We start from the raw sequence: 15,532 nt of genomic DNA on the forward strand, positions 1-15,532 counted from the left end.
AGCGATAAACAAACTTCTACCACAAGTGCCTCACCACAATCTACTCGGGGCTGTATTTGGAATGGCAATCAATTCTTCGCTGAATTACAAAAGTGAAGTACCGCCAAGAAATTGTGATGGTTTTCTTGGGTCATATTTCTAATGCCCTTTCGTGGACACAGATGGAGCTATTTAAAACAAGAGAGACATCTGGGCACCACTTCATTTAAAAAAAAGGTGGCTATGATAGCAACTCTCACTTCAGTGGCAAGTGTTTGGTAATGACGAGAATCCTGCTTTATGGTTGGCTGTTGTTACAAGAAATTGCTACTCTTGCAAGAGTTGCCATCCTAACTTCTTTCATGAAATGGGGCCCTGAAGTTATCCAAGCATGATTTACTTTTTCTGTCGTCACTCTCTTCCCAATCTTCCTTTGTAGTCTCGTATATGTATGGCATTCATTTGGACATCCCTCAAAGCTGTGGATACAACTTATTCAAGCACATGGTGGGACACAAAACATTCATTCAAATTCTAGATTTACTTCTTTGTATGAAGTAAAAAAGGGCAGCATATATGTATATCATGCAATGATAAAAAAAAATAAGTAGACACATATACCAAGCATAATATCTTTCTAAAAGGTATTATTTCATATGATGACATAACTACTGGTTTCTGATAAAAATTTATGAAAACACTTTTTCGATTGATGGGGGAGGGTCAAATAGAGAGAAAAATGTATTACAAACAAGGCAAAAATATTCTTCTCTTTTCTCAGACTTGTTTCCAGAAACATAATTCCACACATCAGAAGAATACAAAGAAATCAGAAGTTTGATTTTACCAGCACAATAAGCCAACAATACACCAATCTTGAGACCAGGTCTCCACTTACAAAAACGACCCTTCATATTTCTGGTTCAATGTATATCTGGTATCTCCCAGAGGAAGACGTCGGACATAAGCCAGCACCCATATCCATATGGATGAGAAAAGTTTTACATGACTTCTCCTTGCATTGCATATAGCCTCTGTGACAGAAGCCAAAAGGGAAATGACAGGAAAGACAGACAGACAGACAGGCAGACAGACAGACAGATAGACAGACAAGACAGACAGACAGACAGGAAGTCAGACAGACAGACTGTCAGATATAAAGAACTAGAAATGTTGCTATGGCAACTGGTATGCCTCTGCCATAACACATGGTTGTCCCAATAGGTCTAGAGTTTCACATAATTGGCCTAAAAAAAAAAAAAATGACATGGATGTCACAAATGTGCAGAGCGTTTGCTTTTCTTAAACTAGGTTTCATTTGGACGGACATCTAAATTATTTAAGAGAGCAAGTATTTGGGAATGTGAGCATTTCACTTGACCTCTGACCTTTGCCCTTTGACCCCATGGTCCACAATTTTTCAAATAATCACTAATTGGTAACTTCTATTTTCATGACAATACTCTGAGCTATTTTCAAAACATAGGAAAAAATCGTCACATTAAAATTTTCACTTGACCTTTGACAGTAGGACGAACAGACGGACAGACAATCCAAAACATAATGCTTCCGTCGACACTTTGTGGCGGCAGCATAAAAATGACCATACCCACAAACAGAGAGATACACAAAAACAGATAAAACATACATGCAGTGCTGGTGGAACCGAGAGGAGGGGGGGGGGGCAGCCTGAAGACCTATTTTTCTTTGTTTTCTTTGTTTTCTTTGTTGTTTTTTTTGCTTGTTAGCTGATGAAACCCGGAAGTGCTACCAGAAGTCTGAAGTGGGCCCCTTCACTTTTGAAAACTTGGTGCCGGCCATGTACATGTATAGCACAATGATAGATATATAGCTGAATAGATAAATAAATGAATAGATAGATATATAGATAGAGAGACATCTGAAGATTGGTTTTTATATACAGATGTATCTAGAGACTTAGATAAAGAGACAAGTATAGATAGATAGAGAGTCCAGTAGAGAAATATTGAAGATGGTGTAAAGCACAATTTATGTATGGCTAGCATGATAGATAGACAAATATCATTGATAGATAAATAAAATGTTTGATAATAGATGACATCCAACATTTTAACGTGAGTGTCTGGCTGGTGATTCTACAATATATCTAACATGGAAGACTACATACAAGTACATTGTAAGCACATTGTTCAAAACGTGTACTGATCCTATGCACTGCTATATTCATATCTTATGAAGATGCCACTCTGAAAAGAAATGGCTCTCTTTGAAGGTTCATTTTAAAGGGATCGTATAGTTTTGGTTGAGACCTAATTTCAGGTTTCTAACATTTTTTGGTGAGATAATGAGAAACCTCTTATGAAATATGAAAGAGCATGTAATTCTATGAGGAATTCAACATTTATTTGATGAAAATTGGTTTTGAAATGGCTAAGATATCCAAAAAAGAGCATTTCTAATAAAGTGTGGGACCCACACTTTATTACGATCACTTTGTTTTACTTTGTTTTTGGATGTTTCAGTCATTCCAAACCCGATTTTCATCAAATAAACTTTGAGTTCCTCTTAAAATGGTATGCTCTGTACTATATCATAAGTGTTTTCTTGGTATCTCGCAAAAAGTTAAAAGCCCAATTTTCATCTCCACCAATACTGAACCATCCCTTTAACCCACTGAGGACAGTCTGATTTTGCTTCAACACAGATTTCCCATAGACACTTGCCAAAGTATACTCGGGACTCATCCTCAGCGGGTTGAGTCAAATACCAGATATTAGTAGAGAGAAAGTCTAGAATATCATACAGTAATACATATAGGAAAAACTTTCTTTTATTTACATTTCATAGGTATATTACTGCCATTTGTCAAGATATGATTTCTGTCATTAATAATATGTTGTTCAAAATGTGTGATCAAGCTCAAGGACATATACATAGTTACAGTTTGGTATCACTGAGTCAGAATGAAGATTAAAAATTATTCTGCAAGCTGATTGAAACTTCATATCTTTGTTTGAACAGGGCAGAGTAAGACAAATCAGTTGATATCTAATACACATACAGAATCAATGGAAACCAAATGAGTGAAATTTGTGTCTTGTAAGCACTTGAGCTACTACATGTACCTTGATGTACAAAACAGCATAATGTTGAACTTCCCAGATCAGGTAAATTATGCATACTGCAGCATCCAAATGAAATCATTTGGTATATGTCAGTTTATGTCCATGATTGAGTGCCTTTCTCAATTCTTGCTTGCAAATTGGCAACTACCGTATGTCCCCCCCCCCCAAAAAAAAAAAAAAAAATACGATGGGATCCTCCACAACCATAACTTTAAAAATGGTGAATCAATCCAAATACAATTTCAAGGTATAAAACTATGACTTATCACCCACATTTTACAGAAAACCCCATCCGATTTGCTTCAGGGGTCAAAGAGAAATGAGGATCTTTGTTGAGCATGTCAGGAATCCCTTCCCTCCGAACTTCTGTCCATTGTGTTCACACATTAATGTGCAGTTCCAAGAGCATCCAAGTGCTAAACTAGGAAGAAACTAACCTATGACATGCTCTACAATGATCCTCATTTCTCCGTAACCACTTAACCAAATTGAATGGAGTTTTCTGCAAAATGTAAGTAAGATGTTATATTTTAGACCCTGAAATAGCATTCAGACAGTTTAATCATATTGAAAGTTATCAATGCAGAAATCTGGTTGTAATTTTTTTTTTTGGACGTACTGTACACAATGGAAGGATACTTATCTTCACCCATTCAGGACATTTTGCTATTAATGAGCATTTCCCATAGACACCTGCCTGAGAATGCTTGGGACTCGTTTTCAGCAGGTTAATGCTGAAACTTTCAGCCAGAGTCACTTTTGGCGTCATTCTATGACCTAGTTGTAGTCCAATGAGGCTAGCAGCTTGGCACTGGAAACAAAACTTCCATCAGAATGGACGAGTTGGTGGTTCAAAGTTTTGAATTTTGGCGGATGGTAAACAGATTTAAGGTGGGGAGGGGGATGTGGTTTTCTATCTTACCTGTGATTCGTCGGGCTTCCAGCCAATCATGAAAAGCACCTGAAATGTTGCTGGTATCGACCCATCTTCATTTCCGTACATTTCTGCAGATATGGCAGGAAAAAAAAGGAAAAGAAAAAAAAAAGCCACTTAATTTCACGGGCAAAGATCAAAAAGCTTTACATAAATCCATCTGGAATTAAAATTTTACGTAAAAAAAGGAATAGAAAAAGAATTTATAAAGGGTCACAAGAGTGCCGAAGCTGGAAGAAGAACTAGTTTTGAGTGTACAGATTCATTAAAAGTACTTCAAGAACTCCATTTTAGTTCCTGAGGACTCAGAGGTTGGCAGGTTGATATCACTCTAGATATCGACGAAGTAACGAAACCTTTGCAAAGACATGATGCACTGCTCTAATTAACTGGTAAGACGTTCATTAAATGTTAATCTGGCTCAAACGTTTGCAGTTCTCTACCTCCATTTACCTTGGATGCCAGAAGCAAGATTTTAAGGCCTAATATTACGCCACAATCAGGGAATGCATGTTGGAGCCCTACAATTCAGACGTTTTTAAAGTCCACTGGTATGGAAACATACATCAGAAAATAGTCAAGTCAGGGGTTTCAACATGGTATGGGACTCGATACATGCATGATATTGTATGACTTTAAATCAGGTACGAGTAGCTATGATATTGGAGTAAATGTTGATGTCACTAATCAAACTCATAGCTAAACTGGGTCTCATTAAGATTAATCTAAATATGTTCTGATTTGATACAGAGCAATCCCTCCATCAAGGGAAACTACATGTTGGCTTAAAGTCAATTTCAATTAGAGCAAACAGCTAGGCAAGAGTTTAATGAATATCAAATGAAGAGCAAGAAATTATGGAATTTCAAAGTTCAATTTTTGCATGTGTGTGTGTGCATGTGTGTGTGTGCATGTGTGTGTGTGTGTAGGTGTGTGTGACACAGTGATGTTGTTCTTGGTCACATATGCAAATTATAAAAGGGATTGACTTAACAGCCTAACAATTATCCCCCATATTTGTATATATAAGTTCTACAAAATCATTCTCCCTTTTTCAAAATTACCTTTTCCAAATAGCATTCATGAACAATTTGATGTGAAGGGAACAATCTCTTTGAATCTAAAACTCAAGTCAAAAATGTGTGCAAGCAAATGTCATACTTATGAGATGATAACATCATCTCCACATTTAGAGTTTGCAAATGTGACTGCGATTGTTGTTGCTTTTGTGGGAATGATATATCAAACCTCAACATCCATAAACATTGTAATTTCAACATTCCCTTAGAACCATTAGAGAAAAAAGGTGTCATCAACTGCTGTAATTCAAAACAGTTATTTTGAATCTATACACAGCTCCTGCATCTACTTAACATTTTGATGAAAATGGCCTATATCTTGCTGGTGTTGCAAAAATATATATATTTTTTCTTTTGCATCACAACTAAGTATTCACATTGGCAGGCAAAAAGAATTATGAAGCCTTCTCCTTCATCTTGTATTACTGAGTATTTCTGCTGAACTAAATCATGACTTCAAGAATGCTTCTATATGATACATCACAAAGTACATCGGCCTATCATATTATGTGACAATATGAAAAATTACAGTTATCAGAACTGAAGTAGTTTCTATTTTTTCTCACATCCATTTCAAGAGCGTGTTCAAGAATATCTGTCCATCATAACTAAATTGTTATTAAAATTTATGGTGCACAACAAACAAACACACCCTCATTATCTTTCATATAGTTCATACATTTCATTATAGTTCTGACAAATGGCTAAATCTTCAACTACTCTGAGTTTCCATCAAAACTTTGGTGGACTTCAGTTTGTTACAGGTTTACAATTTCTGTGTTTCACTACATTCTCAGTTCTACTTAGTTTTAGTTTATTTATTACAAAGGTAAAAAAAAATCCAACATTTTGAGCTATGTGAGAAGCTGGTAATTTCTCGATAATTTTGTCATGTGATTTATGATCATTATCCAGCTCACTGTATGAAACGATAAACATTTTACTGCTCACAACCATTACTATTAATAAATTGTTATTGTTGTTGTTGCTGCTGGTTAGGGCATTCATGTTGATAACACACTCTGATGGGATAGAAGACTAAAAATGTGTCAAACTGGGTCAACTGGGAATTGAACTAGATCTTTGGATATGGCATGGCTTAAGTTGGTTCATGAATCATTGATCAGGACCCTACCATCTGGAAAAACCAGCAGTGCCTGGGAGAGGTGTCGTCGGGAATTTGGGGGGTTGGAAAGAACTTCGTACAGCAGGTGGCAGAATCTCTTCATCTTGTAAAATGCACAAGCTATGTTTGGCAAGTGCTGGACAAAGCTCGTTGCAGGCTTGTTGTAAGCTTCTGGTGTATCTTGCCACAAGCTTCACTTTGGTTTCTATCAACTCTGTTGTATGATGATGCAAGCTGAAGATGGCTCAAAAAAGTTTCAAGACACAAGAGATGTGGTCTCTCATTCTCTTATTGGAAGAAGAAATGTACAAGTCAGCAGAAGACTTGTGATTTTTGCCATCAAGTCTAAGAAATCACATTTTTGCGATTCACATTGCTTTTTTTTTAACATTCATTGCCAGTATTTCATACACTGAATAAAACATGTTCTTCTGTTTGAGCTAAATTTTAGTAATATTTCATATATATTTCCAAGATATGCAGAAAAACAGTGAAATTTCAGCATTGACACTTGACTTTTGACCTCTGACATCTAACACCTAGGCCCTAAACTTTCCCCAGAGAATCTTTATCTGGTGATTCATGCATAGTCTAAGTTTTATGAAAATAACTTCAGGCATTGCAGAAAGTGACATGACATTTGCTCCTGCGACAATTGCTCTGGTCTTATTTTCTCCAAAGGACTTAGGGCTAGGGTTAGGGTTAGGGTTCTGATAGGGTTTTAGGATTAGTTTGATGTGAGCATTAGGATTAGGATTAGAGTTAAGTTTGTGAGTACACATTTGTGAGTACAATTCATATTCGGATTAGCGTGCAGATATTTTGTAGGAGCAATTGTCACAGGAGCAAATGTCATGGAACCATTGCAAGGATACATATTCTCAGAGGCCGTCATCAAAATCAAGTTTCCGCTTTTCACCTGATTGGCAAAAAATATTGATAGGATGTGTTTGAAAGTTTGGCACACCACAAATGTGTTGAGTGTTTATCCCATGAACTAGGTTTTATTTGGATGGCTAAATTGTTTTAGAGAGCAAGCATCTTAGAAGTCAACAAATGTGCTCACTCATAAACTTAGGAAAGTAAGAAGATTGCATTGAAAGGCACAAGGGTACAACACCAGACAGAGAGGCAGACAGATAGAAACAAAGAGAGACAAAATGAATTTCAAAGCTTCAGAGCCATACCAAAAAAAAAGACAGAAAAATGAAGGCGCTCCGACATGGACCAAAAAAAAATGTTTTTTACTCAGTACACGCCATACATTTATCCAAGATTCATATTGCCAGACAGCCACCAAACACTGCACCATGAATAATTAATTATAGTGATATTTAGTCTAAAACAGGCCTATTCTCAATTCTTTGGCCAAAAGAAAAACTCATTCGTAACTGCACGTGTACATCCTCAAAACTGGTGCCTCATCGATGCAGAATTTTGATACGCAATTAGCTTGGGAGCCATAATGCAATTGTGAAAAATACATCTATACATTTTTAACTACTTTAGTCCAGATCGTTAAAGTAGAAAATAGAAATAAAACTTGCATTAAAATTTCAGAGATTGTCTAGTAGTCATTTGGGACTGTTGTCCTGCAAACCGTGACACACCTGAAGAAGCCAAAAGTAGGCTGGTTAATGGTCATGATGTCCATATGGAAGAAACTGAAACTTGCCCCCCAAAATGGAGAACATATATATTTTTTATGTATGTATATATATACATATATATATTGTAGTTGTTCCGCGTATTGGCAGTACTAGAAATAGCAATAATAAAGTCACAACAGAGGAATGCAGGGAATGCATTAATAGCCAATCTTGATTTAATGAATGATCCGAATTTTCGAGGAACCTTCCTCTTCTTCAGAAATGACAGTGCGAATATAATGCATTAATGCATTAATGCATTCCCTGCATTCCTCTGTTGTGACTTTATTATTGCTATATATATATATATATATATATATATATATTTTATATTTTTTTTTGCTATATATATATATATATATATATTTTTTTTTTTTTTCAATCTTGATTTAATGAATGATCCGAATTTTCGAGGAACCTTCCTCTTCTTCAGGGATGACAGTGCGAATATAATGCATTAATGCATTCCCTGCATTCCTCTGTTGTGACTTTATTATTGCTATATATATACATATATATATATATTTTTTTTTTTTTTTTTTTTAATCAAGACAAAATGCACAGAGCCTGGTCTTATTGAGGAAATGTTCATTTGACAACCAAAGGCCACAGTCACATGTACACATGTGAATGTCACATTCAACGACATGTCACAAAGGTCACATTCACAATGATCACAATCCACATCTCAAGATTTTTTGCAAGCACTCACGTGGACAGAAATAGTGAGACAATGTTCGCAATCCAAATCTCGAGACTTTTTGCAAGTGTTCACAGGAACAGAGATATCCTGCTAATTGGCGCACACAATGTGCTTCACTGCATGCACTTCTCTTTACCCTTTGTTCTGGTGGATTGGTGCACACACTATTGTTGTGGTGTGCAAGCTGTTGTGGGGTGTACTTTGAATGATGGGATAGAAAATCTCGAGATTATTTGGGGTCCAGCGTTCACAGGGTAATGGCGGGACAAGTTATTGGGATAATTCTGAAATATGCACAAGATTTCTTGGGATTAGGAGAGTGATGCTGATCATGATAATTAGCGGGATTGTTGTGTCCACATGGGCAAAAATTTTGAGATTTTAATTACGATGCAAATCTCGTAATCTCATAAAATCTTGTATCCTTTTTATCTTGCATAAGTGTGAATTTCACTCTTGTGAGGTGTCACTAAAAAGAAAGTCCCTATAAAGCCTTGGGGAAATATTTAGTCTAGGGAAGAAATGTATTGCATACCAAATGTAGTATCAATTTATCTCCCTTTATGTGGCTGAAAAGTGCCCTAACCTTTGTGAAAAAAGGGAGAATATTCTGATGTTCTTCTGCTACTTCTATAGGCAGCATAATATTCATGTTACATGTTTATTTTCCAAAATGTTGCTTCCAGCTACATATGGTAGAAACCTAGGTGGCTAGAGAAAGAAAATGATGACCAAAAACTTTTTAGGATGTCATGCTTTTTCTTCTGCAAAACTTTCCTTTAAAAAAATAAAGCAATAAAGCAGAGGAAACACATAAACAACCTAACATCTATTTATGTCATCCAAGTAATGAGTGCAGACGGCAGAAATTGTTTGCAATATACTATCACACTTGGGGCCTGTTTCATAAAGAGTTGCGATTTATCTTATGCTCCATTTATTGAGCGTAACTGGGTGAATTGAGCGTAAGTTCAATATTGAGTGAAAGTCCTGTTTCATAAAAACGCTTACGCTTGATTTCAAGAAAAACCAAACGTAACTTTCAGTAGATTGAGCGTTACTTGCGATTAATTACTTGCGATTAATCAAAAAGTTGTTTGTGAAATGCTATTTGCTCAATCTTTATGAAACAGGCCCTTGGTCTCAAAGTAAATACAAGTCACACTCTATATCACATTTTAAGTGAATCATCAATTGTAAATGCACCTTTTTGTGTGCTTTGTATTGGCATTTTAAACTGGCATTTATATCGAAGTGAGTAGGGACGAAACCGTAGTTTGCGCTAATCACATTTCAAAACACTGATTATGGCCCAAGACAGTTAAGCATAAACGCACGCTTAGACTGCCCTGTCTATCCCCAAGGAATATAATTGGAAAATGATAGGGGAAAAAAAGTGCTTCGACATGCTCTCAAGAACAAAAGCAAACAGTGTCAAGTCATGAACACTACAAACCTATAACTATTCACCTTCTCTGAGATTCGTCTCCCACAATCGTGTTATTCACTCCACAGACAGAGAGAGACAGCAAAATTGTTGCCGATTTATAAAGTTTATTTTGAATTAATTTAGGGTTTCTTTTACCCCTAGATAAAACAAAATTTGAACACTACTGACAAGTATGATATATGTGGGAGGTATGGGAGGTAGTGATTGTAGAACTGCTGTTTTGCAAAGTATTTTCAGGTCTAATATCCAAAGCATCTCATGTGGGCTCACAATGTTTGCCATCTCACAAACACAGCTTAGTGTTCAAACAAAGAGAACCTATTCATTTGCTGCTGATGGTTTTCCTCATAAGGAAACAAGATGAGTTCAGACCCAAAAAGTAAATTAAATGATTCTAAATATGGTTTTGATCACTCAAACCCTACTTTGAGAGGGTTTCCATCTAAAATTTAAAGGGACATTCCAGACGATTTTCATAATTTCACATCATGTAGTACATAAATCGGCAACTCCATGTATAGATTTGTGGAATTTATTGTGATTCTTGAGCAGAGAAATAATACTTTGAAAAATCTTAAACAAATTACACTGAACAAGGATGATGACAGAGGAGGTTCACATATTTCAGAAATGGAGCAGTGTAATTCCATTACAATACCGCTTGCTTGCGAGTTCACCTGTGTATAATCTATGCATGCCTTCTTCTTTTGTTCTGCTTCCTTGAGCCCCAACAGCTAACTCATACATTCTTATGGTGACTCTGCCATCTCAACATCCTTGTTCATTGCAATTTGTTCTTAATTTTGAAAATATTCTTATTCTTTATCCCAATTATCACAGATTCTGAAACTCTTTCCTCAGTATAACTAATTCATAGTCATTCAAATGTAAAAATCTGAAAATCATCTGGAGGTCTCCTTTAACTCTCCAAACTATCCAGAGGTGATTTCTGCAGATTAGATGAGAGCAAAACATTGTACCAATTTTGAGGTTAATCATGCGTGCACATACTCTAAGGTAAACATTAATCACCCTGAATTGTGCTTATTAAGGTAAATCACCATTGTGTATACTCTTGGGACATATCATCACTGAACTTATAATGACGTAAATTACATATGTGTATGCCCTAGGGAATTTACAGTGATTGTAATTATCCAGGGAAACTGCCCCTTCATATGCCCTGAGGTAAATTACCACTTAACTTGGTGAGACATAAATTACCTTTGTATATGGCTGCCGCAGCGGTCATGGTGTCCCGATGTAGATAGTTTTTTCGAGACCACGATGCGTTGTTCTCGGCCATTCCCTTGAGGTCATGCATCAGCTCAAACATGGATGGGTAGTTCACTTGAAGCTCCTCCTTATCCTGTGTGTTAATGCCAAAAAGAAAACAGAGGGTAAAAAAAAGAGAAGAAAAAATGCAAGTAACTATTCAAAGAGGATTGATGCAAAGCAAAAGGTGGTTTGATTCAGAAACTACATGTGGTATGCTCATCTCTTTCATTTTAAAGGAATTATTTGCCATTTGCAGATGAAACAAAAACCCAGCTTTAGTGCTTCAAAATAGTTCTAAAATGTGAGTTAGGGGTAGAAACAACCAATGTAAAAATGTTACACAGTATAATCAATGTTAAGCATTGTCAAATATACAAAATGTGAACAATAGTAAAATTGTTTCTAGAATAAATTTTCTAGAGTTACGGTTTATTCAGAAAATGAAAGTGCTATCTCCTTATATTTTAGGCTTTATTACAAAAGTTTTATATGATAGGATGTTTTGTGATGCAACTGACCAACACATACACATTAAATGTGATAAATTAAATAATTTTTAAATCACTGCTCCCAATGGTAAACAATACCTTTAAGATATTTTCCTCGATGATGACTCACAAAAATGAATACCAAAACTAAGATGAGGATATGCTATTTAACTTCTGTGTACTTAAAAGTTCCACATACATGAAATATTCTGTAAACTCATCTTTTATCATGTATTATGATGTAATTCATGTATTCAATTTCTGTAAAATATTTATATGTTTCTGTTGGAAATGGAAAAAATGAATGAATGAATGAATGAATGAATGGATGAATGAATGAATGAATGAATGTAGTGACAAAAGTCATAACTGATTGACGGACATGATCACTCATATACTGCAAGTCAAGATGTCTGTGGGTAGAGCTCTCATTAACCCTTCTCACTATTTCTTTAAAAATTTCATCAGCCAAATGTCGCATACTACGTGATCAATGAATCAGCTTTTCTGTGATTCCAGTGTGAAGGAGAATGATATTCACTCATAGATATAATGCCATCTCATGGCTGGCAAATCAAATATTTCTCTCCAAGATAGAATGGGCATTCACCTTTGTTAGACTGCAATGTGTTCATTAAACTCTGTGCAAGATTTTGGAAGTAAAAACACCACAGATTGAATTACGACTTGATTACTAACATATTCTACTTTTTGATGATGATTTGTGTGCTTGTTAGAACTAGTTTTTCAAATACTAGATATACCATATTTTTTTTCAAAGGCTGGTTTATAAAAGCTTCTTCTGATGGGTAATCACAGTCTGAATGAAAATTTGCAGGTGATGTATGATGAGACATTAACCTGCAGAGAAAAAATTCCATTAGTGACATAAAAGGCAAAACTTTGAGATACAATGTACAGCATATGCAAAGAAAGAAGAGTAGTAGGAGCAGTTAAGACACCTTTACCCTTTCTACCAACCCCCCCCCCCCCCACCCCCCATCAACGAAGCTTTCCACAGCCTCTGCTATTACTTTCATCATATAAGTGTGGGTGATATCAGGTATTCTCCAAATATGATGATACGTTAACTCGTTGTAGACTAGTCCCGAGTATGCTCGGGTAGGTGTCCATGGGAAATTTGTGTTATAGTAAAATCAGCACGTCCTCAATGGGTTAAAGGACTCAACAACATTAAAATAATTATTTTATCTGGATTTATCTTATTTTGTTCAGATTTTTGTTCATATGAATTTCATGACCTTCATCTCTTCTTATTCCATTCTGTTTTAACATAGTCTGCCCTTTTAGATCCACTTCTACCAATCTGAAGCGGTCAGTAGCCACTATCTGATTACACTTCTCTGAAGTGGAAGAGATGGCTAGATATGACAATATAATACCACGGAAGAAAGACAGAAGACAGTCACCTCAAAGCTCACGAAAATAAAAAAAAAAGATAAAAAAATCCGAGAGGTTTTCGCAGATGGGATCCTGATAGTGTGGTGGAGAAGGTTTGGGCAAAAGTTTCCGAAGACGTCACTTCAGATTGTTCGAACGATCTTTACGCCATTTTGGCTCTCGCGAAATTGTCGCCGATCTTGCCGATACCTCCAGGATATAGGTCTACATCCACTTGCTTCACTGTCTCCCGCTGATGGGGCAGATAATGCCGACTCTTCTAACTGGTCAATGACATCACGCTCAGCTAGTCTCCACTTGCTGACCACTCTTTCTCACAGCAAAAGTGGCAGGATGGCATCCATCACATGTTCGTGTTGATGTCACATTTTTATCTTGTTCTAATTCAAGTTGCAATTTGATTTGATTCGATAAGCATACTTTTGATTTTGAACTTTAATCCTTTCATCCCCATCAGGCCCACTTTCCATATTATTGTGAAACAGAGCAGCTATGATATTAGTCCTTAAGTCTCTTCCATAGACAGCTAGCACCATTGCAATTCACAATGACAGCAGTTACCATGGAAACAGTCTGAAATGTTTGATTGGTAGTTGGCAAGCTGCTTTCCAGGGTGGCTGCAAATGACCGTTTTTGAAGTGTGTTATAAAATGGGTAAGATGCAGTCAGATTGACATTCTAAATGAACACAGCAAATCAAACACTGAAGAAACATTTTATTCTCTATTCGAGCATTTTAACAGTCCCTAATTTGTCAAAGAACCTTGTGTAACATGCATAATGTGTGATCAATAAATTATCAGTCCAAATGTTCAACCTCTATTTGAAACCTAAAGTTCTTCATGAAAAGAGAGCAAAAAGGTCAGCTCAGTCGTCGATGTAAGGTTGACAGTGATTATGAGAATCTATCTGCGTGTGGTGTCACTTGCGAGTGGAATGTAGTAATAGCTCATCTTGTCTTTTTGTATAGCAATGGATATGACATGACTTTAATAAAGAAGGTTTAAAGGAGAGACTAGGTTGATGTGTTGTTTGCTACGATCAAACGACCGGGGGCCACCTTGAGTATGCGAGTCACACTTAAGAGACAAATGGCCGACAGCCATAGCTGGCTTCCACAATGAATATTGGAATATAAAGCAGGTATCAGGATAACATACACAGAAACCTAAAACCAAGCCCTCTGGCTCCTTCCAATGTTTAAACTAAACCCAATCATAACAAAACCTGGGCGATCATTTGGCCGTCACCGTTCACGACTCTCAAGGAAGCATGCACACAAGCTGATGAATATTCATCACCTTAAAACTTTCAGAGGTGTCAGATGAGCTCCCGATTTGAAGCCTATTACTTTAAAAGAGTATACTGGTTGGAGAAAATCAGCCCTTTTTCTCAACTGTCCACTGCCAGGGGCTTGTGTCATTTTTCTGATTGCAACTTTTAATAGTGGAAAAGTATTGTTGGCCAAGGCTAGTTCTATGTTTTTAAAGTCGCAACAAGATGCACGCAACAACAACGTTAAATGCACTGAAGAGTATTTGGTGGTGTGGACCTTTTTTCTTTTACTTTCTTGCCCTAACAAATTGTGCAAAAAGCAACAATTCTACAAGCTTTGTCTTTTCGGTGGGTCCCTCCATTTTTTGAAGTTTGTGCACTGTTATTTCATCTTTATCACTTCAGTTTTCATGACAATGTATCATTACTACAAGGTTACTTTATACTCTTCTCAATTTACTTTGTTTTGATTATGAAACCTTATTCTCTATTACCAAAGAAAGCAAAATGTCTCTGATCTTTTCAAAAAATGAAATAAATTTGAATTGAATTGAATTGAATACAAACATTTAGGTTTACACCAAATTGTAAAAACACAGACACTATCATCTGCAAAATTGTTTACACGAAAAGTTCACTGAAATTTTTCAAATGCAGTACACAGATTTGACTTACTAGTGACTACTTTTTGTAAACTAGCCACTTTTCCATATGAAATGTTTACCTCTCTTAAACTTCTATTTGTAAGATGTAAAAACTCTGCACATGGTATGCATGATAGTATAATTGAGACACCTAAGTTTGTAATCAGAAACATTATATTCCAGGAAACACAAAAGTTGACTAAAATTATTTGTTATTACAAACACAGAAGCCCTACACACTAGCAGACTGATTATAAAGCGCACAAGCCAATATTTTGCATGGCTTAGTTTTTGTCTTAAACAATGTTCTAAAACAAACAATAAGGGTTAAAAGAAGACAATCTGCAAAATATCTCACAGCAGTACAACTGGACTAGAATAATTTGGAAAGATAATAT

General features: G+C 36.1%; 2 protein-coding genes across 2 annotated transcripts in view; one reads left to right on the forward strand and one right to left on the reverse strand.

The window, feature by feature from the left end:
- The window catches only part of LOC139723414 (pre-mRNA-processing factor 39-like), a 444,659-nt gene that overhangs the window by 286,708 nt on the left and 142,419 nt on the right, over positions 1-15,532 (forward strand). The window lies entirely within an intron of this gene.
- Positions 1-15,532, reverse strand: part of LOC139723409 (arginine-hydroxylase NDUFAF5, mitochondrial-like) — a gene marked incomplete at its 5' end in the record, with an annotated part of 122,988 nt that overhangs the window by 33,743 nt on the left and 73,713 nt on the right. Inside the window, 2 exons of the mRNA XM_071634654.1 lie at positions 4,009-4,091; positions 11,252-11,396. Coding sequence (XP_071490755.1) covers positions 4,009-4,091; positions 11,252-11,396 — 228 coding nt within the window. The remainder of the gene's footprint in view (positions 1-4,008; positions 4,092-11,251; positions 11,397-15,532) is intronic.

This window comes from Diadema antillarum, unplaced genomic scaffold (genome assembly GCF_040938485.1).
Source record: "Diadema antillarum isolate AM-2024a unplaced genomic scaffold, OU_Dant_1.0 scf00000188, whole genome shotgun sequence".
Classification (NCBI taxonomy): Eukaryota; Metazoa; Echinodermata; class Echinoidea; order Diadematoida; family Diadematidae; genus Diadema; species Diadema antillarum.